The 24,828-nt window shown below is 41.9% G+C and overlaps 2 protein-coding genes across 9 annotated transcripts in view; one reads left to right on the forward strand and one right to left on the reverse strand.

Moving 5' to 3' along the window:
* The window catches only part of CDC123 (cell division cycle 123), an 83,018-nt gene extending 62,825 nt beyond the window's left edge, over window positions 1–20,193 (reverse strand). The window contains exons 1-3 of one of the 2 annotated variants that reach the window (XM_080659955.1): window positions 19,845–20,193; window positions 11,848–11,919; window positions 104–161 (exon numbers count right to left, since the gene is read on the reverse strand). In XM_080659955.1, coding sequence (XP_080516081.1) covers window positions 104–161; window positions 11,848–11,919; window positions 19,845–19,918 — 204 coding nt within the window. In that variant the 5' untranslated portion in view covers window positions 19,919–20,193. The remainder of the gene's footprint in view (window positions 1–103; window positions 162–11,847; window positions 11,920–19,844) is intronic. The other variant, XM_080659956.1, reaches the window with a different exon arrangement.
* The window catches only part of NUDT5 (nudix hydrolase 5), a 63,207-nt gene continuing 58,405 nt past the window's right edge, over window positions 20,027–24,828 (forward strand). For 5 of the 7 annotated variants that reach the window (XR_013960119.1, XM_080659985.1, XM_080659980.1 and 2 more), the window contains exon 1: window positions 20,027–20,208. The gene's annotated coding sequence lies outside the window, so the exon portion shown is untranslated. Of the gene's footprint in view, window positions 20,209–20,256; window positions 20,390–24,828 lie in introns of those variants that run through there. The other 2 variants (XM_080659984.1, XM_080659981.1) reach the window with 2 other exon arrangements.

Below are 24,828 nucleotides of genomic sequence, written 5' to 3' on the forward strand. Positions count from 1 at the left end.
ATGTAATTTCTCACTTCAATGAATATATGCTAAGAACTAAAGGTCAGAACTATTTCAGAGATCATTGAAATTAGAACAGTCTCCAGAACAGAGTAGAACCAACCTGTATTTCTTCTGCTTCATCATCACTGTCTGGCTGAGAACATGTTGGAGGATCTTCCCTAGAAGGACATGAAGCAAAAATTAAGAAAGAAAAAGGTTGTGTACTATGTAGTCAGAATTTCAGGTGAGTATGTAAGTCTTTCAGTTGGAGTGTAATATTAGGAAAAGTCCAAGTTTTGAGACAGAAACTAATAAAAACTAATATGAAATTAATGAGAGTACAATAAAGATGGCAGAATAAAAACTTTCTGCCTGCTTTCAGAAATCACTTAGAAATAAGGGAAAGAAAGCTCAAAGTCTTCCTCTGATGACACCAAGAATCATTCACAACTACTGAGTCCAGTGGTGAGAAAGTGCTGCCAGAGACCAGGACGGTCAAACGGGATGAAGGAAGACACCAGAGGAAACATCTGAAGAGCTGTTCTACACAGCTGAGGGAACACCCCTGAGGGGCAAGACTCCTTAGTTTATACAGTGAAAACAGAGTGTGTGGACTGGTGTCCAGAATTACCTGAGTCTGGACTGGCAACACAGAGAGGTATGGGGACGAGAGTGAGAAAGAAATACTAAGACACACTCTCTTTGAAGAAGCAGGTATGGGAAGGAGGCGTCTAGTAGCCAATCTCATTGCCCAGGAGGAAGCAAAGGCTGAAGGCACTCAGAGGGGATAACTCTGCCCTGGACCCTCCTCATTACTAAACTACAAACAACTGGCTTAGGAATAACTCACTCACATAATGGAAATAACAATCAGAATAATAGGCAGCACAGGATCTGGACCAAGAAACTACAAGAAAAAGGGAAATGGGGCCTCTGGTTACCATGGGCATTTATCTACCCCTATGTTCCCTCCTCATGAAACTCCATGAAAATGATAGGAAAGATCCCAAGAAGAAAGAGGACCCACAAGAAGACAACTACAGAAGGAAGATGGCAACAAAAGCTTGGAAAACAGAAAGCCAAGGGGGGTAACCCACTAAGCAACAGCTAGAACCTAGAGACTTCTGGATGACAAAACTGCATCTCTGGGCTATGAATAGGGTTATTTGTGTGAGGTCCAAAAAATGACAGAAAGACTCACCCAGTCTCCTTAAACTTGCACACCCAAGCAACTAATCCTCCTCCATCCCCATGGCTAAGCAGGTTTATTCTCTGGGGGAAAAGTGAACTAAAGAGGCTCACGGATCAGGTCCATAATGGCCCAGAGGAATATGGGAGTGAGACGCTAGCATATGATGAGGAGCCATGTGAAAGTCATGCTGAACTGAGAGCCCTAGTTCCCGTCCTCCTACCCTGCTGTCAGAATGCAGACTGATGAGAGAATTGCCCTCTGTGGAAACTGGAAAACCCCAGAGTCTAATTGCTGGCAGTCTTAATCAACAAGCCCCACCAGGTACACAAAGTTTCCAAATGTGTGTGTGTGTGTGTGTCCCTCGCTCTTAAATATGAATAGAAGCCTAAAATCATCAGAAAACTGGAGAAAGATGTTTTTTATAAGTTCCTAAAAAAAGGTACATGGAAGAAATAAAGACAATAAAGTGACCAAATGAAAAATATTCTAAACATTATTAATATCCTTAAAGATAAAAGAAGAGCCCTAGCTGGATTGGGTCAGTGGATAGAGCGTCAGCCTGTGGACCAAAGGGTCCCAGGTTCGATTCCAGTCAAGGACACACATACCTTGGTTGCAGGCTTCTCCCTGCTCTGACCTTGGTCAGGGCTCCTGCAGGAGGCAACCAATCAATGTGTTTCTCTCACATTGATATTTCTCTCTGTCTTTCCCTCTCTCTTCCAGTCTCCCTAAAAATCAATGGAAAAATATCCTTGGATGAGGATTAACAACAACAAAAAGAAGATATTGCATCCATGAAAAAAATAGGAGGCTATAAGAAAGGAACACAGTACAAGATTGAACTTGTAGAAACTGAAAATTCAAAATAAATGGCAAAGTCAAGGAAATTGCCTAGAAATTAGAACAACAAAGAAATAGACAATAGAGAAGAAATAATAAAATACAGAGAATTAATCCAACATTTAAGCAACAGGAGTTCCAGAAACAGAAGCAAAAAAATAAAATTAGAAAAGACATAATATTTTTAAATCTCCCAAAACTGAAAAACGTAAGTCTCCAGGTATATATAGCACAATGAATGGAATAAAGGGGGAAAAAACTTAATGTGCCAAGATGGCTACAATAATTCTTCCCATCACATTGGACAAGACCTTTTGAAGGGTGACTTTGCTACTCTTCCCATGAAGAAATAGCATTTATTTTCCCATCCCTTTAATTTAGACCAGCTTCAAGATTCACTATGACCAACAAAAGATAGCACAAGTGACACCATGTAATTCTGAGTTTTGGTGTCAAAAAAGTTTTTTCAACATTCATTCTCACTTTTTACTGAGCCAAGCCACCATACATTCCTACTGCATAAGTGACCTTAGCAAGACCCACAGGGACCTACCTTGTCTGTCCAGTACCAAGAATTACAGAGGCTCTGAGATTTTACCCTATGTGCAAGCTAACAAGTGAGCCTATGTGCTTCTTAGCTTTGTGCATCTGGAAATTCAATTCTATAGAATTAAGAAAAGTTGATTGATAAACCAATGTGTCCATTTCTCGATTTACAGAGGAGGATATGCCTTTCCCATGATTGCTAACATAACACTTAATATAATACACTCTTGCCCAGCTGGTGTAGCTCAGTGGTTGAGCACAGGCCTATGAAGTAGGAGGCCAGGCTTTGATTCCCGGTCAGGGCACATGCCCGGGTTGCAGGCTCGATCCTCAGTGGCGGACACAAGCAGAGGCAGCCGATCAAATGATTCTCTCTCATCATTGATGTTTCTCTCTCTCCCCCTCTCCCTTCCTCTCTGAAATCAATAAAAATATTTAAAAATTATATATATGTACATATATATAATACACTCTTAACAAATTTGAATGGTACCACTCTTGGTAGCATCGTATTTCTTAACAATGTACTTATACTGTTATTTCCCTTTTTTGTTGTTGTTAATGCTCACCTGAAGATTCTTTTCCATTGATTTAAAGGGAGTGGAAGTGAGAGAGATAGACAGAGAAATAGCTATGTGAGAGAGACACATTGACTGGTTGCCTCCCACACACGCCCCAATCAGGGCCAGGGATTGAGCCTGCAACTGAGATACGTGCCCTTGACTGGAATCGAACCCAGGACGCTTCAGTACATCCCCTTGACCAGAATTGAACCCAGAATCCTTCAGTCCACAGGCCAACGCTCTATCCACTGAGCCAAATTGGCTAGGGCAGTGGCCGGCAAACTGCGGCTCGTGAGCCACATGCAGCTCTTTGGCCCCTTGAGTGTGGCTCTTCCACAAAATACCACGGCCTGGGCGAGTCTATTTTGAAGAAGTGGCGTTAGAGGAAGTTTAAGTTTAAAAAATTTGGGTCTCAAAAGAAATTTCAATCGTTGTACTGTTGATGTTTGGCTCTGTTGACTAATGAGTTTGCCAACCACTGGGCTAGGGCTACTATTATTTCTTGATATTATCATCACCTTTGATATTATTTCTTGGTAGAGTTGTGAAGGTTCAAAACACAAACATATCTAACATGTTATCCTATCTAATAAAGAGGGAATATCCACATTGACCATCACACTGTAACAAGATGGCTGTGCCCACAGCAGAGGCAGGGATCCCGTAACACAAGATGGCTGCGCCCACAGTGGAGGCCAAGTTCCCGTAAGGAGCATTAACAAGCAATCAGCAGGGACCTGAGGCTGTGTGGCACTGGGCCAGGGCAGAGGACCTGAGGCTGCGCCCCATGCCTGGTGGGGCTTGACGGGGTACCTCAGGCTGCACCCCCACCCTGGCGCCAGGCTGGGGGACCTCAGGCTGCGACCCCTGCCCCAGTGCCAGGCTGGAGGACCTCAGTCTGCGCCTCCCACCCCAGCGCTGGGCTGGAGGACCTGAAACTGTGCCGCCCCGCCATGCGGGGCTTGATGGGGAACCTCAAGGCATGCCCCCTGCCCCAGCCAGGGCCGGGGGACCTCAGGCCGCGCCTGGAAGCAGCCTCAACACATCACTCTAAGAAACCATTACCAGTAGATCAGAGTAGGCAAACAAGGTAAATCTTATCACCATCAGTTTATATTATTCATTTGACTTAGTACAGACCACCATGGGAAAAAGTAACCATGTTCATTCATTCACTCACTCAACAAATATTTACTGAGCACAGACTGTGCTAAGTTATAAATGTAAACAAGACACCCTGAAGAGCTTTCAGCCAGGAGTGAAAGGAATGTACTGTACGCAGAGGTGATGGGACAGGAGGCATGAAGAATCAGGAGCTAAAGCAGCCAACAGCCATTTCCTCACTTCTCTGTTAATAAAAACTCCAACTTGTTCAGATATTAAGTGCCTCTGTGCCTCATGGACTTCCCCCAATCACATCCCAATCACACAGTGACTACAGACCAGTCCCACCAATCATGGTTATTTCAACTCCTGTTCAAAGAGGGACCAAACCCTGACCAACAGTTGCTAGAGACTCCTGAGAAAGTTCATCCTACTTTTAAAAAGGGACATGAGACAGGACCTCATTTTTTCTTACCTTTGGATATGGTAGTGTGGGAGAACATGATGTCTGAAGCTACTACAGCAACTTGGACTTCAGAAAGGAAAACCAAGAAATTCAGAGAAGCTAATTTCTAGTCCTAACATCACTGAAGTACTATACTTTTCCATAACTGCCATGCCTTCCCGCTTATCCTATATAATAAAAGCCCAATATGCTAAGTGTCTGGCCATCCAGTCGTTCATTCAACTAATCAAAGCATAATATGCTAAGGCCATTCAACCACTTGCTATGATGTGCATTGACCACCAGGGGGCAGACAGTCAACCAGTCGACCAGTCGCTATGACGTGCACTGACCACCAGGGGAGAGACGCTCCAACTGGTAGGTTAGCTTGCTGCTGGGGTCTGGTTGATCAGGACTGAGCGAGACGGACTGAACATGCCCTTGATCCCTCCCATGGTTCCTCCCTGACTGGCCAACCTCCCACGTCCCTCTCCGGCCCCGATCATGCACTAGTGGGGTCCCTCAGCCTGGCCTGTGCCCTCTCGAAATCCAGGACCCCTCACGGGATGTCAGAGAGTCAGTTTCGGTCCGACATGACTGGTCGCTATGACGTGCACTGACCACCAGGGGGCAGATGCTCAATGCAGGAGTGCCCCCTGGTGGTCAGTGTGCTCCCACAGGGGGGGAGCGCTGCTCAGCCAGAAGCCGGGCTCAGCGCTAAGGGTATCCCCCGAGGGCTCCCGGACTGCGAGAGGGTGCAGGCCAGGCTGAGGGACCACCCCCGCTCCAAGTGCACGAATTTCATGCACTGGGCCTCTAGTAGTTATATGAAATAACATACTGGCCTTACTGTTTAAGCCATTTTTAAAGATGGATGTCTTAGTCCAGTGATCGGCAAACTCATTAGTCAACGGAGCCAAATATCAACAGTACAACGATTGAAATTTCTTTTGAGAGCCAAATTTTTTAAACTTAAACTTCTTCTAATGCCACTTCTTCAAAATAGACAAACCCAGGCCATGGTATTTTGTGGAAGAGCCACACTCAAGGGGCCAAAGAGTCGCATGTGGCTCGTGAGCCGCAGTTTGCCGACCACTGTCTTAGTCTGTTCAGGATACTATAACAAAATAACATAGACAGGATGGTTTGCCAAAGAAATTTATTTCTCAGTTATGGAGGGTGGAAATCCAAGATGAGGGTGCCAGCAGGGTCGGGTCCTGGTAAGAGCCCCCTTCTGGCTTGCAGATGGCCACCTTCTTGGTGTCCGACACGGGAGAAGGAGCTAAGACAGGGGTGGGCAAACATTTTGACTCGAGGGCCACAATGTGTTCTTAAACTGGACTGGAGGGCCGGAACAAAAGCATGGATGGAGTGATTGTGTGAACTAATATAAATTTAAAGTAAAGGAGCGGAGGGGAGAGCAAGAGAACGCTCCGCTCTTTCGGCTCCGCGGGCCGGATAAAACTGCTGAACGGGCCGGATCCGGCCCGCGGGCCGTAGTTTGCCCATGGCTGAGCTAAGAGCTCTCTGTGATCTTTTATAAGAATGCTAATCCTAGTCATGAGGAGTCCACCCTCATGATACCGGTATAATCACCTCCCAAACACCGCACCTCCTAATACCTAATATCTTTAGGGGTTAAGATTTAAATATATGAATTTGGGGGCCATACAAGCACTTGAATCATAACAAATATTCTATTACTTGCAACCAAAATCATCCCAATTGACACATGGAGCAAACATAGAGGGCACTGAGTGTCAGATGAAAGAGAATAGATAAGAGTTTGAACAGCAAAAAAAAAAACACATTTATTTCATGGGAGCTGAAACTGAAGAAATTATATTCAGAGACTTTTTCTGCCTTTTATTTTCTATGTAACAAATAACTTGGAAACTTAGAGAAAAGCATTCAATTAGGAATTTTACTTTCTGGAACAAGGTACTCTACTACACTAGAGTTAAGAGCATAAATTGGTACAATGGTTAGTGAAAGCTATTAGCAATACTGGTCAAGAGTCTTAAACATTTTTATAACCTTTGATCTATAATTAGAGTCTAGGATTCTTAATGTACAGAAATAATCCTAAATGCAAACAATGTTCTATACAAAAATGTTTGTGTGGTTTCTTTTAATATATTTTTATTGATTTCAGAGGGGGAGGGAGAGGGAGAGAGATAGAAACATCAATGATCAGAGAGAATCATTGATCAGCTACCTCCTGCATGCCCCCTACTGGGGATCAAGCCTGCAACTCAGGCATGTGCCCTTGACCACAATTGAACACAGGACCCTTCAGTCCGCAGGCCAACACTCTATCCACTGAGCCAAAACTGCTAGGGCCAAAAATGTTTGTTGAAGAATTATTTTTCAGTAAGGAAAAGTTGTAAATGACCTAAATGTCCAACAACTATGAAATTAGATCAATTACAGCAAATGCCTATACATGAAAATCATGCAGTTGTTAAAAATAATGCCATTTTTAAAGCACAGAGAAAATTTATGCTATGATGGTCAATGAAAAAAGTAATATGAAACTATATAGTATATAGCACGCCCACCACTTAGTCTATAAAGTGCATTTAAAAAGACTAGGGGAAAAAAAGTGCCAAAATTTGAACAGCATTTGTTTTCAGACAGTGGAATTTTTCTCTGCTGAGTGATTTTTCTCTGCTCCTTGATTCTTCTCTGCAGTTGTCAAGTTTACTACAATGACAAGTATTACTTCTATAAAAAAAAGAAAGTTGGGGGCATATTTTACAAATGAAAGAATTCTAAGCATTCATATTGCTCCCCCTTTCCATGTTTCAGAATTAATCTTACATAACAAAAGTCATACACATTCCAAGTCTATGCTTAAAAGAAAAAGATGCCTAATGAATATATCTTAATATTTAGAAATAACTTACTGGCCTACTCACAATAAAAAGACTATTCAATAATGCTAGTTCATTAACACCGGTATATTTATTTGTAACTATACATTAAGCATGTCAAACTCGCGGCCCACAACGAATATCTTTGCAGCCCAGCCAATATAAAGGTGTGAGCAGTAATTTACAATTATGAAAGGAAATAAGTCTCCTCAGATCCAGAATTACTGACATTCATTTTGGGTCAGTTTTGAAGGTAATCACTGCAAACAAGATTTCCCCCAAAGTAGGAAAGACAGTAGCAGAGAAGAGATGCCAACTGTCAGGAAAAAAACATTAATTTTGCCATTGCTCTTGTTTTTTTCATACTATACTTTTCTAAATAAACCTACGTTTCTATGAAAATTGAAGCTTTTGGGTTATTTTTGCGGCCCACATAAACTTAAACCTTGTTTATTTGGCCTTTGTTAGTCTTTGAGTTTGACATGCTTGCTATACACTATATCCCTTGATTAAGGGATATATTTCATATAAAGGAGCTAAAATGTTCATATAGTAATAGATGCAGCTGTGGTCTTCTATAAATAATACTTTAAACACACACACTCATTCAAAAAACTGTTACTGTCTGAACTCAGGGAGATAAAATGATACTATAGCAAGGAACATACTGAGAGGGATACACACCTAAGCTCACATGCAAAACACAATTTTTTTGAGTTTTAGAAAGACATGTTTGAAAAAAGCTACTCAGTGATAAAACGCAACTTAGATGAATCTTAAAAACATTATATTGAACTAAAGAAGCCAGCCCTAGCTGGTTTGGCTTAATGGATAAAGAGTCTGCTTGTGGACCAAAGGGTCCCAGGTTCAATTCCAGTCAAGTTTACGGACCTCAGTTGCAGGCTCCTCCCCTCCCCAGGCCCTGGTCGGGGCCCATGCAGGAGACAACCAATCGATGTTTCTGTCTGTCTTTCCCTCTCTTCCACTCTCCCTAAAAATCAATGGAAAAATATCCTCAGGTGAGGATTAACAAAAAATATAAGGAAAGAAAGAAGTCAGAGACACACAAAAATACTATATGATTCCATTTATATGAAGTTCAAAACTGACAAACTAAGCTATGGATATAGAAATCAGACCAGTGTTTGCCTGGGTGGGAAAATGGAGGTAGGAAGGAGAGAACAAAAAGAGATACAAGGGACTTTCTGGGGAATGGAAATGGTCGATATTTTCAATGGAGTAGTGGTGAAACAGTTGTACATATTTATCAAAACTCATCAAATTATACATTCAAGATCTGTGCATTTTGTCCTAACCACTTTGACTCAGTGGATAGAGCGTCAGCCTGTGGACTGAAGCGTCTCAGGTTCAATTCTGGTCAAGGGCATGTACCTTGGTTGTGGGCACATCCCCAGTGGGGGGTGTGCAGGAGGCAGCTGATTGATGTTTCTCTCTCATTGATGTTTCAAACTCTCTATCCCTCTCCCTTCCTCTCTGTAAAAATCAATAAAATTTGTATATAAAAAAAGATCTGTGCATTTTATTGTAAATGTACCTCATATAAATGATACCTATAATTTTCAAATTTTTTGTTATTAATCCTCATCCAAGGGTATTTTTTACACTGATCTTTAGGGAGAGGGAGGGAGAAAGGGAGGGGGACGGGGAGAGTGGGAGGGGAAAGAGAGAGGGGGAGAGGGAAAGAGAGGGAAGAGGGAGGGAGAGGGGGGAAGAGAGGGGGAGGGAGAGAGAGAGAGAGAGAAAGAGAGAGAGTAAGAGAGAAGAACATTGAAGTGAGCATCGATTCGTTGCCTCCTGCATGCATCCCAACCAGGGCCAGGGATCAGAACCTGCAACCCAGTACGTGCCCTTGATGGGAAATCGAACGCTCAACCCTTTGATGCATGGGTTGACACCCTAACCACTGAACCACACTGGCCATGGCTAATTTTCAGCTTTTTAACTATAAAAGTAATACAGCGTAAAATTACTACATTTTTGCCCTAACCGGTTTGGCTCAGTGGATAGGGTATTGGTCTGTGAATTGAAAAGTCCCAGGTTCAATTCCAGTCAAGGGCATGTACCTTGGTTGCAGGCTCAATTCCCAGTAGGGGGATTGTAGGAGGCAGCTGATAGATGTTTCTCTCTCATTGATGTTTCTAACTCTCTATCCTTCTCCCTTCCTCTCTGTAAAGTCAATAAAAATACTTTTATAAAATAAAAAATAAATAAAATTACTACATTTTTCAAATCAAAGGCTCAATAAACACTGCTTTTCTCAGTCTGAGCAAATGACATCTTCATTCATCGAGTTAGTTGTACAAGCAGGAATTCTTGCCACTTCCTTCTCCATCACTGAGTTCTGAAAGTTGCAGGAAGTGAATGTCAAATCCACTCACTTCTCTCGGCTCCAGTGTCACCCTCTTAGATCAAGCCACTATCAGCTCTCACTTGGTCCAATGCAGTATCAGGTTCCTAATTGGCCTTCAAGTCCCACACAGTAACCAGTCATTGTCCACAAAATGAAATCTGCCAAAGTCACTTTCTTGCTCAGAGCCCTTCAATACCTGAGTTCTCAATAAATTCTAGGATCTTTATTTAACATGAATCCCACACACATACCTCAACCTGAACCCTAACCATCGCTCCCACTTCAGCAACTGAGACTCCCACCACTTGACCCTCTCTTACTCGTTTCCTGCACGTGAAATCTTCCGCGCCTCAGAGCCCTCCTTAATGCTGTTCCCTCAACCTGGAAGATTCTTCCCTCCACCACTCAACTGACTATCTTCTACCCAAACTTCCTTTCTCAGAGGCTCATAAGTTACTTCTTCAGGGAATTCCCTGACCCGCCCTGCAACCCTCAGCCCCACTCTCACCCCCAGTAACTTAATATGTCAGTGGCCTCCCCATTTCCTTCATAGCACTTATCACAATTTTCTTTTCTTTTTTTTAAATATATATATATATATATATATATATATATATATATATATATATATATATATATATATATATATATTTATTGATTTCAGAGAGGAAGGGAGAGGGAGAGAGAGACAGAAATATCAATGATGAGAGAGAATCATTGATTGGCTGCCTCCTGCACGCCCCCCCGCTGGGGATCAAGCCCACAACCCGGGCAAGTGCCCCTGACTGGAATCGAACCTGAGACCCTCCAGTCCACAGGCTGATGCTCTACCCACTGAGCCAAACCAGCTAGGACCACTTATCACAATTTTCACTTATATGTTTACTGGCGTGTTTAATGATCAGACTGAAATTAATGATGACAAGTGCAGTCAGTATTTCTTAAGAACATACAATATACTAGGCATTGGGCTAAACATTTTACACAGTATCTGTTTTTATCTCTGCCACAAACCTATGAGGTTACTTCTCTGACATCAGTCACCCATTCACAGAAGAGAAATCTAAGGCACAGAGAGCTATCAGTTTTACATGATGAAAAAAAGTTCTGGAGACGGATGGTGGTGATGGTTGCACAACAATATAAATGTACTTACTACCAATGAACTGTACACTTTAAAATAGTTAATACAGTAAATTTTATGTTATGTGTATTTGAGCACAATAAAACAAAACTTTTAATAATTCTAAGGGAAAATTATTTCCAACCTACAATTCTAAAAAAAAAAAAGTTCCAGCAAGGGTTAGTATTAGGCTACTTTAGAAAGGATAGTGAGGGATGAGCACTAAGATAACATGATTTCTGAGCAGAGACCTGAATGAACACATGGAACGTCATTAAATTGTATAATGCTTAAACTTTTTCAAGTTTACACTAAAAAGACTAAAGCATGGTAACTTCTTCCTTTTACAATTAGAGGAATTACATGAACAGAGAAGCTTGGAGGAGGAGTCATGGTGGGTTAACTGTGGGGAACAAAATGCTGAGTACTTAAAAATGATACACCCTAGTAAAACTTCTGTTTGCAATGAACAATGAATTTCTTATCTTAAAATAACTGAAGAATCCCAAAGAGTAATAACATGCCCTCTCTGCCCCACCACCAGACCTCTCCATCCCCATTTTCTAAAGGCAGAGAGAAAGGAATTGCCCATTTTCATAAACATTAATTATTAGAGAAGATCCCAATTTTGAGAATCTTATTAATTGAGCATTGACAAAAAATAAAGGATCAAAATCAGCACATAATTTTAGCTAGAAAAAAAGGGGAGAGAATGGTACATTTTATATGGCAATGGCTGAGATTTAATCAGTACAACATTCCTTTATGATAAAAGTATTAAAAATGGTTTTCTGATATACTTTACCTTCCTGAAACCACCAGAGTTCCATCATCAAGTAAATAATCCTTCACATTCTGAGGAAGTGGAAGAATGACACTAAAAAAAAATAAAAATGCATATACCAAAAAAGGCATTATTTAAAAAGGCCAACCATAAGCAGAAAGAAAAAATTTCCAAACTCAATTTTTAAATTACTTGTTCCCATTATACAACTATGAAGTGGAAAATGTTAATGATGTATATTTGGTGGTGGCAGACTAGAAATTAGAATAATATGAATAACTATTTCGGTAAGCTAAATTAGGTTCACAAAGTTACTACAATTGTCTTTGTGATAAAGACAAAAGTCAGCCAAATCCAAAGAAGCAAGCTGAAATCACAGTATGAAAGCAACAAACTCAAAAGAATTCTGAGTACAATGATTATATGCCTTTAGGGAATTAGAGACAAGAGATAATTGCAGCAATACAGGAAGTGCAGCAAACAAATCAGAAAAGGAACAGCATCTGACCACCTTCTAGAAGAGAGGGGAGAAGTGGACTGAAGCTTCTAGAAACTGTTCTTTGGCTGGCAATGAACACATAAGCCTAAAAATACCTGTGATGTGTGGATGCTTTTGTGGCATCCTACTTAACTGATCACCAGAGCAATAAAGCTCTTTAACTGGCCATCCTTTAGTTTCATTTGTTTCAGGTCATCATAACTAAGGATGGCAAAGCCATACTTGAGGTCACTTAAAAAACTCATGGGATCATTTATTTTTTCCTCTGTAATAATAAATCACCAAAAAAATCCTGCTGGATAACTACAGGTAATGTTATTACTTTGATCATAAGGCATATATATATATTTTAAGTAAACAAGATTATGTCCTGCTTACTTTCAGAGAGTCAACAGAATATCATAAACTTATAATATGCTTCATTTATTTACAGAATAATTTTTGGCACATTACAATGGTTTTTGTGTAAAGAAAAAATTATTTTATGGACTACTTCGGTTTTAAAAATTAATATCAGATTTATCAAAGTTACAATTTCACATTCAAAAGCCTAGCTCTTCAGGCTTTTATAAAAAAGGTTCAATTAACAAATCTTAATGTATTTGTAAACCTGCTAAATTTTAACCAATTTCAAGTGAGCCTCTGAAACTTAAAGGTTGCTTTAAAAAATTTAACTCTATTACAAAAACAATGTGTTCCACTTTCTTTTTAAATACAGGGGTGGGCCAAGTAGGATTACAGTTGTAATACAAATAAATAATACAATAATAAATAAATAAATAATACAGCCCTGGCCGGGGTGTTCAGTGGTTACAGCATGGGCACTTGGACCAAAGGGTCACGGGTTGGACTCCCAGTCAAGGGCATGTACCTTGGTTGCAGTTTCAACCCCAGGCCTTGGTCGGGTCAAGAGTGGAATGCAACCAATCACTGTGTCTCTTCCCCTTCCTCCTCCCTTCCACTCCCACTTCTTGGGTGAGGATTAAAAAGTAAACAAACAAACAAATAAACAAACAATACTATATAATAAAAGCCTAATATGCTAAGTGTCCGGTCATCTTGTCAGCCATTCAACCAATCAAAGCATAATATGCTAATGATATGCGAAGGCTGCTCAACCACTCGCTATGATGTGCACTGACCACCAGAGGGGCAGACAGTTGACTGGTCGACCAGTCGCTACGACGTGTGCTGGCCACCATGGGGCAGACATGCTCCAACCGATAGGTTAGCTTGTTGCTGGGATCTGGCCAATCCGGACTGAATGAGATGGGACAGACACGCCCTGGAGTCCTCCCATGATCCCTCCCTGGCTGGCCAACCTCCCGCATCCCCCCCCGGTCCCGATCGTGCACCAGTGGGGTCCCTTGGCCTGGCCTGCACCCTCTGGCAATCCGGAACCCCTCAGGGGATGTTGGAGAGCCAGTTTCGGCCCGATGCCGCAGGCAAGGCCAAGGGACCCCACTGGTGCATGAATTCGTGCACTGGGCCTCTAGTACAAGAATAAACTGTGTTTTATATATGCACAACTGTAAACCTACTTTTGCCCACCCCTATAGGTAAACTATCTAAATAAGCCTTCCCAGGTATTTAACTCTTATAAAGCCAGCAAATTAAACTGTAAGTATAGTGAATCTAAGGTTCTTGAAAACATTCCGATATTATTTAAAAACTTAACTATTTTTCTTAGATAGTTTAACATATCACCATTGTAAACCAATTGCACAATTTAAATTGGAACCAAAAAGCTAACCTGTTTTATATATATATACTAGAAGCCCACTGCACGAATTCGTGCACGGGTGAGTTCACTCGGAATGGCCAGCAATCAGGGCCAATGGGGGTAGGGGGAGGGACCGTGGGAGGTTGGCCGGCCACAGAAAGTTGGCTGTGGGAGTGCACTGACCACCAGGAGGAAGCTCCTGCTTTGAGCACCTGTCCCTGGTGGTCAGTGCACATCATAGCTACCAGCTGGACGTCCAGTTGTAACAGCCACTTAGGCTTTTATATATATACTAGAGGCCCTGTGCACAAAATTTGTGCACGGGGGGGGGGTATCCCTCAGCCCAGCCTGCACCCTCTCCAATCTGGGACCTCTCTCACAATCCAGGACTGCTGGCTCCCAACTGCTCGCCTGCTTGCCTTCCTGATTGGCCCTAACCGCTTCTGCCTGCCAGCCTGATCACCCCCTAACCCAGCTGTGGGCAAATTACGGCCGTTAGGCTGTTCTATCCGGCCCGTGGAGCCGAAAGAGCAGAGGGTTCTCTTGCTCTCCCCTCCGCTCCTTCACCAGCAGCAGTGTTAACATGGCAACGTCGGGAAACACGGCCGCAGCTCCTTCTTCTGAGTGGGCGGATTTATATCCGCCCATTCAGTAGAAGGAACAACCTCTCAATATTCCAGAGGCTCCTTGTAATGCCCGCGGACGCGTCCCCCGACATCACCCTGGGAATGCGTAGACAGGTTATCGTGGTGATGGAGGGAGACACGCCCCTGGAGAGCACAGTATCAGAGCATTAGCTAAAAAGGAGACCAACAACACTGTTCCCACTGAAGTTGATGTTTTAAAGACCAAAAACCTTTCAACCCAGTCTACATTGCCATCTACATCTACGTCCCGGGCATAATTTGGAAGTTGCACTAAAGAAAATGTTTAATTTACTGTTTACACATTTTGTCCTTTTCTATTTGTTTTAGTTTTAAATTATTTTATTATATTTAAGTTTAATTTGAAAGGCTTTTGTATCTTTCCTTTGTTAGGCAATTTTATTTTGCCTTTGCCATCTTCAATATAAGGTATGTTATTGTGCTATGATTCCTCCATTTTTTGAAGTTTCAAATTATAATAATTAGTGTTTACATTCTTCTTGTTAAAATGTTTGAAATGAATAAAACTATTGAAATAATAAAAAAAAAGACCGTACCCTTTTATGTAATGATGTTTACTTTGAATTTATATTAGTTCACACAAACACTCCATCCATGCTTTTGTTCTAGCCCTCCGGTCCAATTTAAGAACCCATTGTGGCCCTCGAGTCAAAAAGTTTGCCCACCCCTGCCCTAACCACTCCCCTGCCAGCCTGATTGATGTCTAACTGCTTCCCTGCCAGCCTGTTTGCCCCTTAACTGCCTTCCCCTACAGGCCTGGTCACCCCTAACTGCCCTGCCCTGCAGGCTTGGTCACCCCTAACTGCCCTCCCCTGCAGGCTTGATTGCTTCCAACTGCCCTCTTTTGCAGGCATGGTCCCTCCCAATTGCCCTCCCCTGCTAGCCTGATCACCCACAACTGCCTTCCCTTGCAGGCCTGGTCCCTCCCAACTGCCCTCCCCTGCTGGCCATCTTGTGGTGGCCATCTTGTGTCCACATGGGTGCAGGATCTTTGACCACATGAGGGCAGCCATCTTGTGTGTTGGAGTGATGGTCAATCTGCATATTACTCTTTTATTAGATAGTCTAGAGGCCTGGTGCACGGGTGGGGGCCAGCTGGTTTGCCCTGAAGGGTGTCCTGGATCAGGGTGGGGGTTCCCTTGGGGCGTGGGGTGGCCTGGGCAAGGGGCCTGGGGTGGTTTGCAGGCCGGCCACGCCCCCTGGCAACCCAAGCAGAGGCCCTGGTACCTGGGGTATATTTATCTTCTACAATTGAAACTTTGTAGCCTGGAGCTGAGCCAAGCTTTCTGCTTGCTCCGTGGCAGCAGCCATTTCTGTTGGGATTTATGTATCTTCTATAATTGAAACTTTGTAGCCTTAAGCGAGGCCTGGGCCGGCCAGGGTGTGCGGAAAGCTTGGCTTCCTCCATCGCCGGTGGCAACCCTAGCCTCCTGCTCTTTCTAGCTCCCTGGCTGCTGCCGTTTCTGTTTGGATTTATGTATCTTCTGTCATTGAAACTTTGTAGCCTTGAGTGGAGGCCTAGGCCGGCAAGGGCAGGCGGAAAGCTTGGCTTCCTCCATCGCCGGGGAAACCCAAGCCTCCCTCCTGCTCTCTGTGGCTGTAGCCATCTTGGTTGGGTTTATTTGCATATTCGCTCCTGATTGGCTGGTGGGCGTGGCTGGTGGGTGTAGCGGAGTGATTGTTAATTTGCATATTACTCTTTTATTAGATAGGATGACTAGACTAGAAACCCGATGCATGAAATTCGTGCAAGGGGCTTGGCCCTCACAGCCCTGGCTGGCCCTCGTAGCCCTGGCCGGCCCTCGCAGCCTTGGCTTGGTCCAGAAGGTCATCTGGAAGGTCTTTCAGCTGTCTGGTCTAATTAGCATATTAGGTCTTTATTGTATAGGATAGAAGCTAATTATCCTCAAAATGGAAAAATTTTAAAGATATTAAATAAACCTAGAAAAAAAGATAAAATTCTTAAGTTTGAATTATTTCATCACCTCTGTTTAATTCTAGTTCTTCCTAGGGTTAAAGACACCCACTAAAGTAACAATGTCATCCCAAGAGAATTAGAGACCACAATTCCAAGAGAATGTGAAGTTTATCTTATCAGGGGCCTGAGACAGAAATGTTGGCAGGAATACCAGCTCCTAGACATAGGGTGATTTTCCTGACCACAGTGAGAGCAGACGGAGTCCTCTTTTATGTCAATAAAGCCTGTCAGTCCCCAAATCAATAATTTCAGAGTCCATGTCATTTGTTTTTTAGTACACTAATTCCCAAGTCTGATTGGAATCTGGGCTTTCCCTCCAAGTTTTATCATCCATTGTTTAGATTCAAAACATCTATTCTGTTTGATTCTATTATAAATTATTTGCATATTCTTCCTATTTGGAGGGTCTACAACTCTTACCTCTATTAGGTGATATCAAGTTGGATTCCAGTTCTCATGAGTCACTGAGTTCTACAGTCATTTCTAAACTCATCCTTATGACTTATCTTGCATTATATCATGTAAGTCAAGGAGGATACCAAGGTGATTCCATTAAGAATGCAAAGCCTGCCCTGGCCAGTGTGACTTATTTGGTTGGAGCTTCGTTCCATGCACCAAAGGGTTGCGGGTTCGAGTACCAATCAGGGCACATACCCAGGTTGTGGGTTTGATCCCTGGTAGGGGCACATAAGAGAGGCAACAGATCCATGTTTCTCTCTCACATCGATGTTTCTCTTTCTCCCTTCCCTTCTTCTCTCTCTAAAGTCAATAAAAACACAAAGAATGCAAAGCCTATAAGGGAGAAAGACATAAAAGAAAAATATCACAGTGCAATATGGTAAATGCTGTGCCAAGATGTACCAAATGCTACCAAAACTCAGAGGAAAAAGGAATTGTGCCTGAAAGACTGAAGCCATAAAACAAGTCACTGCCAGGCACGCTTTACATATAAGGCTGTCAGAGAAGAGCTTAAATTGGTCATTGAAATCTATTATGCAGGCAAGAATCCAATGAGGCTTAACTGGCAGATGTAAAAGACTTAAATGACCAAGTACCTACACCACCAGGCTGATATAGTTATATATATACAGACAAGTTACTCTAATGAAATTTTAGAGGTAGAAGGGGCCTTTACAAGATTACTATAACTTTCATGTTTGAGGGAAGAAAGAAAGGTAAAGTGGATGGCCCAAAGTCCTCTAGCTAGTTGTTCATAAGCCTGAGTCAAAGTTGTAGAACTTGTCAAAAAATGTACTTCTATGCTTAACTGCATAATCACCCCTGACCCTAAATAATAATGCTGAGTAAAAAAAAACAGAATATATTATAGTCTCTCAGCATTAAAGCTGACAATGGCAATGGCAAAGTTAACAATTCCACCCGACTGGCCTGAGTTGTGGAGGGGTATCCTGCCCTATGTTAGGTTCAGTGATATCACCACATAAGTGACTACACTGAAGAGTTTAAAGAGAGTAAAGAATGGTTTCAGGAAGAATAGCTTAGTTTTTGACTGTTCAGAAAATCCCACCTCTTGGTTTAGTTTTCACTCTCAGCTTCATGTGAATGTTTCACATTTTAAGTAAACTAAAATTATTTTGCTTCAATTGAGCTTTGATTAAATCCAAAATCCAAAATGTGACAACATGAAGCAAATTTGTTTACTATATGCCAGAAACAGTGGCAAGCATTCTAAATGCTTTATCTCATTTAATGCCCATGATAAGGCTGTTTTGTCTCAATTTCCCAGATGGAACTTAGATTACACACTTTGCCCAAGATGCTGGTGGAACCAAAATTCAAAGCCAGGCAGATGGCCCTGACTCCAGAGTCCAATTCTTAACCATTATAGGTATTTTACTGCTGAAAGCAAAGAAAAAGTACACCAGAGGTTGCAAAAGAACTGCACAGAAAGTAAATGTCAGTTTTAAGTGAACTCAGTGAGAAAATGTATGACAAGTTCACAAACATACCTTATATCGTAGCAACCCAAAACAAGTAACTCTTATCATTACCTCAGACCCAAAGCCTATTTCAATTATGTAAGGTAATGAAAGACTGGCATATCATGTAGAAAAATTACTTCTAGGATAGGAGGTAATGTCCACTGCTGCTGTTGAAGCTCTTCCTTTTGTTTTGGTGTGACTTTGACCTTCTTCAAATGCAAAGGTTATCTTCCTTTCAGCTACTCTAACCTCCATTACACCATGAGTAATTGGAAGCTGATTCTATGTATGAATAAGAGGATGGAAAAGAATTGTCTTGAATAATCTCTTTATGCTCTTTCAATCCCTCTGGATTTCAAAACAGTTTCCCTCTCTGCATTCACACTCTCTACACTAAGAGGACAGAATGCAAAGCAAGGGACAGTTGATATCTAAGTAACTGGAAACTAGGCCTAAAGGAGGATCGGGCAAAGTACAGAAAATGCTATCCATGGACATGTAGTTCTTTGATCTATGCCTTTTAGTGAATGAAAACCTGCCCTTGCATCTTGCTCCAGATGGTATGATTGCTTTTGAACATTTGGGGATATTCTCCTAGCTGTCTTGCCTACAATACTTGAATTTCCTGGGTGAAGGATGAAACCGTTAATCCTATGCTTGCCCTGCAAAATAGGGATGGATTCCTTGATTGTAGGGTGGAGAACTAGAAAACAAATATTGTTCCACAACTTTTCCAGATAGCTTCCTCTTGCGGTACAAGCATTCCTAAGAAATTATAACTATACTAACGCTTTCCATCTACACTGCCACATTGGAGCTTCACAATATAATTGGGTTAGCCAGTGGCAACGCAGGGACTACCCAGCTCTCCTGATCACCTCCCCTCTCTGGTAATTCTAAAAACAATGATGGTGAACTCCCAAGCCTAAACAGGCTTAATCCACTGCTCACCAGCCTCTGACCTTCTCTGAACCATGACATAACCTTCTGGCACACTCTCTGACCCGCAACAGAACGTACAGCAAATATGGATCGACTTCATTAATCTTCCTACCTGAAATATCACTAGGAAGTCGAAATCTCGGCTTTGGCGTTCCCATCCCACAAGGCCTGCATTCTTTATTTATGCATTTTTTTATGGAGATAGAATTTTCCCCAAATGTCGCAGTTTCCTTTGCCATCGTCCCGGAGTAGGCCCCTCCTGAGTTACCTCTTGATGGTGACATTTCGGAAGAGTGGGTACCACGCGGAGAACTGACAGTGCAGCACATGCTCCTTCTTCATCCTCCCGCCGCCGCCGCTGCCTCCGCTTCCAGCACCTCCCGGAACCTACTTCTCCAGCCCCGGAAGTGCCCGCCGAGCTATTTTGGCTCAAGAACTCTTCCGGTCCATAAAGCGAGGAGGAAGTGACAAGAGAAGGGAGCAGAGGAGGAGAATTGTGGGGCGTACTTTCAGAGCGCGCTTGCACACGCACACAAACACCCCGAGTCCGATCCCCAAGAGGCGTCCCGGAAGTTAGGAGACTTTAAGAAGTGCCCGCCCGCTTCCCTCTTAGAGGCGCACTGCCCCGGAAGGTAATCGACCAGGCGTCGTCCCTGGCGGGGGTTCGACGGGTGCCGGGAGGGCGCGCGTGCGTATTCTTGTAACTGCGAGGCACGGGTACGTCTCCTGCGGTAGCACCGGCTTCCGTGGAGACTGCAGCCTCGGACTCGTGCTTCTTCTTTCGCCCCCTTCCCTTCACCCCCCCACCTTGGAGTAGGTAACTGGGCGCGGGCCAGTCACGTACTAGATCTGTGGGGGGAGAGGGCGGGAGCACGCCACGCGCGCATCTCCCGGTGCCTCTCCGGGTTCGTGCGCAGGGCTCGCATCCTGGGCAGCGAGGGGGCGGTGGCTGCGGAGGCGCGGGAAGGAGGGCCAAGTTCCTAGGGGGAATCCCCCGACCGGAGTAGAAGAGCTTTGGCTATTCGGAGTGGAGAAATCAGGAAATATCAGTTAAATATTAATTTGAGTGCAGTGGTTGAAGCATTTGCATGGAGGAGGGGAGTGACCCCGCTTCTTTCGTGAGGGAGGGTTATGTGAGATAGGGCAAGAACCCCATCTGTACGACCCTAGGGAGTGAGACTTGGAAGTATAAAAGGAGAGGTAAATTTGGGGAAATAGAAGAAAGGAGAGAGGTTTCTCCTTTGAGCGTCGAGTTTATTTATACTAGCCCCGCAAAAGTAGCAGCCTGGAAAAGCCTGATTTCATCAGTATCCATGCCATGCCGGAATAAGACTGAATAAGAAGGCAGAATCCTAGTCTAACTTGTAATATCATTCCTTTTCCTACTCCTTCCGGAATGGGGTATTAGTAACGACCAGAAAATAGAATATGAAGGAAGTTCACTTTTGTTTCTTTTGAAGAACGAAAGAAATGACTAGCTGCTGAGAAACGTCTTTTGAACCTAGCCCTTGACTCTTACAGTTTCGTGCCTTGGGCTTACCCCAAGCAACTATGCCTAAAGACGCGCTTTTTAGATGTCTCCTTAAAAACTTTACAACTTACTGCTCCATCTAAGCACTTTTAAATTGGAAAAGAGCCCGACTATAGACCTCTCTAGAAGGTATTCGTTAGAGTAATTACTAGGTCCTCTGCCTGCCTGTAGTTGGAAATTCTTCCCCTCTTCATGTCTTGTTTTTCTCAAAAATGTTGCAGGCTGTTTTCTTTTAAAGATATAGTTTCAAAGCAGAGGTAAATAGGTTATAATGTTGCAGTGTTTGTTAAGGGAGAGGGCAGCGGTAGTGGTTCATAAATAATTTTGAGACCCACGATTATGCAATCCTTTCTGTTTTGAAAGGGAAAAAGCAATATTCCACATATGTTAGGAGAATGGTAACAGACTAATAGTAACCTCATGCCAGATGGGGCAGTCACTCAAATATTGTTGGGATTAACCTAAGAATAAATAGGTTACAGCAAAGGAAATGTTAGCACTGGTGAATTTGGGTAAGGTATTTTCTCTTGAAAATAGGAATTAATACATGTATAGGAGAAAGTAGAAACCCAAAACATAGTCACTCCGGAAAGAGTAATACAGTAATAGCCCAGGAAGCTTTTGTGTGGAGGTTTTTCAGTGACTTTAGTATTACAGCTGATTTAATATAACTTGTTACACATTTAGCCAGCATCAAATAAATTGACATTCCAAACAGATACTCCAGTATTTTTAATGGATTCAGCAAAATTTACTTTCACTATTTTTTAGCCACAGTGTTTGTCTTTATTTAGCCATAAAGTGTTTATATTCATTAAGTTTCTTCAATAAAACCTTGACAACAATGGAAATAGTTGCTTTTTCTCGTGCATGTCAAAAAAAATCAGTAGCCAAATGATTGGGTGTTATTGTGCAATTACAGATTAAATAATGGAAAAAAAATTTCTTCTGAATCCATAACATGACTGATCCTTCTATGTTAATATTTCCAACCACCTGCTGGTTTTCTCCACTTGGAAATCTAGCCAAAATCTTAAACTTAGTGAGTCCAAATTTGAACAGTGCACCACCTCTTTCTTCTTCTGATATCCCAATGTCCTTTAAGATCATCTTCTTAGAATTAGCTTTGGAGACCCCTTCTGCAGAAACTCTTTTAGGAAAAGTAATAAAGGCTCATCTTCAAGGAAGTCAATCTTTTAACTGCTGTCACCCTAGGCCTCTGCTATTCCAAAAGGTTCTTTCCTGTAACCCATTAAACTTCCCAAGGGTAATTAACAGCCAGTTCACTTTTACTCAGCTAACCCCCACCCCTGCCAAAAACAAAAACAAAAAAAACTTTCAGTGCCTTCCCATCGTTCCTATACAAATTAAGTACAGGAAGTCTTCATTTATCTGAGGATAATTGTCAGCAAAGAAAAGCTCATTTAAAGTGAATCTATTTGATGTCCAATATCTTAACCATAAATTATATAAAAGAAGGATTAATCAAAATACTACCTTTAAAAAACCCTAAATTTTAGTTTTATGATTATAACCAAAACTATCAAATAGAACCATACTAATTGACTCTCTGTTCATTATAATAACTTCTATACAATTATTCTGAAAGAATGTAGAGTGGCATCTTCGACATGTCTAAGCATTTGATAAACGTTTGACTTTAACACACAATCATAAAATTACTTTTGCAAACACTGATCCTCTCCCACTTAATTTCTTTCATAGTGCCTTGTTGATTTCTCTACCCAGTGATTAAACTGTTCCAACTGCCTGACCTTCATTTGTCAATCAATGCTTTGTTTATGATTTGAGCTCCTATGTGTATTATTTTGTTGAAAATAAATGGTGTTCATAATACTCAACTTTCACCAGGGAAAGATTAGCCAACATATAATTTCATGTTGAGATTTTTGCTTCATTTTGCAACCTCCATTTTGCGAACTGCAAATTGAGATTCAAGAATGGTAATAATTTGAATAAGACTAATGAGCCTGAGTCCAAACATCACAACCTGGCTTTTGAGATTCTCAGTTTAACTTATTGAGTCTTAACTTTCACTTATCCAACTGTTTTTAAAAACTAATAGTAAAATACTATTTTATATTATTTTTTTGTTAAAAAGTAATCACTTACCTTCCTCCCTTTAGTAGAGAACTATAAAGCTAACTCCAAGAGGAGCAGAGCAACAAGAGTCTGGCATGCCAGTTAGGATTTTACCAAAAAAATTCTGAGATGTTCTAAATTAAAATTACAGCTTCCACAGAGTGAGAGAAAGAGACAAAACAGCTGTGGAACAGCTCTCACAAAAGACTGCTCACATTCCTGTATATTTGTTGGAATTTATAATTAATTTCCAGGTGGCTATTTCCAGATTATCTAAAAGGATTACAGCCAGGTACTGTAAAACTCCAGGAGCCTCCACTTATTTGCACATGAACATCCCAATCCTTAGGAGCCCACACTTCCTTTCAGACTCTTGCCCATCCTGGAATTAGCCCCTCTTATCATCATCCATTCTCTTTGTCCATAGCTAATGTAAATCCTTTCGGAATGGCTTACATATCTTTTTTCCTCCTACCTGATCTATAAAAATGCTTGCAAAACCCCAGAGAGAAGACAGACATACTGTCTCTCCAACCTAGCCGTGCTGGGGTGGTTTAAATTCCATACCCCAAAAAGTCTTTTTTTTTTTTTTTTTTTTTTTTGTAAAATTGGTCTTATAAACCTTTTCTTAAAAAAAAAAAAAAGACTTTGAGCTGTGGTAGTTAAAAATTTTTAACAGGTTGTTGGGTGCTTTGTTTGCCTGCAAATTTGGGGGAAGAGGGCAAGCATTCAGCCAAATCTAGCTCTTGGAAATGTGTTACCCATTATAATATCCATTATATGTGGGGTTTGTTTTGGTTTTGGGTTGTTTTTTTTTGTTTTGTTTTTGAGGGGTTCGGGAAGGAAAGCTTGAGAACCACAGGGCTTGCCCAGATTATGTCTCTGCTTTGTGCATGGTGGTTCCTTTTACTTGGAGTGCTTTCCCTGCCTCTTGGTCTGCAAATCTCAATGTCAACCTACCGTTTAGTAGTAAGTAGCCTTTTAAAAGTCTACAGTTTTCCCCACCTCCCAAGTGGATGTATTTTTCCTTCATTTAAAGTACCCTGGTATTGCATTATCTCTACAGCAGACATTTGCCCCTGTGGTTGTTTGCTAAACTGTTAAGATCCCCAAGGACAAAAATAGCGGTCAGTTTGCACTTAACATATACTCAAACGTTTTCAACTGCCCATGCTCAAAGTTTGAGGTTCCACTGTACAAGAATTCTAAATCCCATAACATTTTCCCTCACTACAAGTTTTTGTGCCCTGAAAAAATCATAACATTTGACATACCATAGACCCTCACTGTTCAAACCAAACCGTTAAAATGGCTTATGTGAATTAAAACAGTAAAGCATTGCCCAGCTGGTGTGGCTCAGTGGTTGAGCATTGACCTATGAACTAGGAGGTCATAGTTTGATTCCCGGTCAGGGCACATGCCCGGAATGTGGTCTTGATCCCCAGTGTGGGGTGTGCAGGAAGCAGTTGATCAATGATTCTCATTATTGATGTTTCTGTCTCTCCCTTTCTCTCTGAAATCAATAAAAAATATATTCTAAAAAAACAATAGAGCATTTAACATTATATACAGAAGTATTTCTTTTAAGTATAACAGAGCAAAATGTAGACGACCTTAA

This window comes from Plecotus auritus (genome assembly GCF_963455305.1).
Source record: "Plecotus auritus genome assembly, chromosome: 1".
Taxonomy (NCBI): domain Eukaryota; kingdom Metazoa; phylum Chordata; class Mammalia; order Chiroptera; family Vespertilionidae; genus Plecotus; species Plecotus auritus.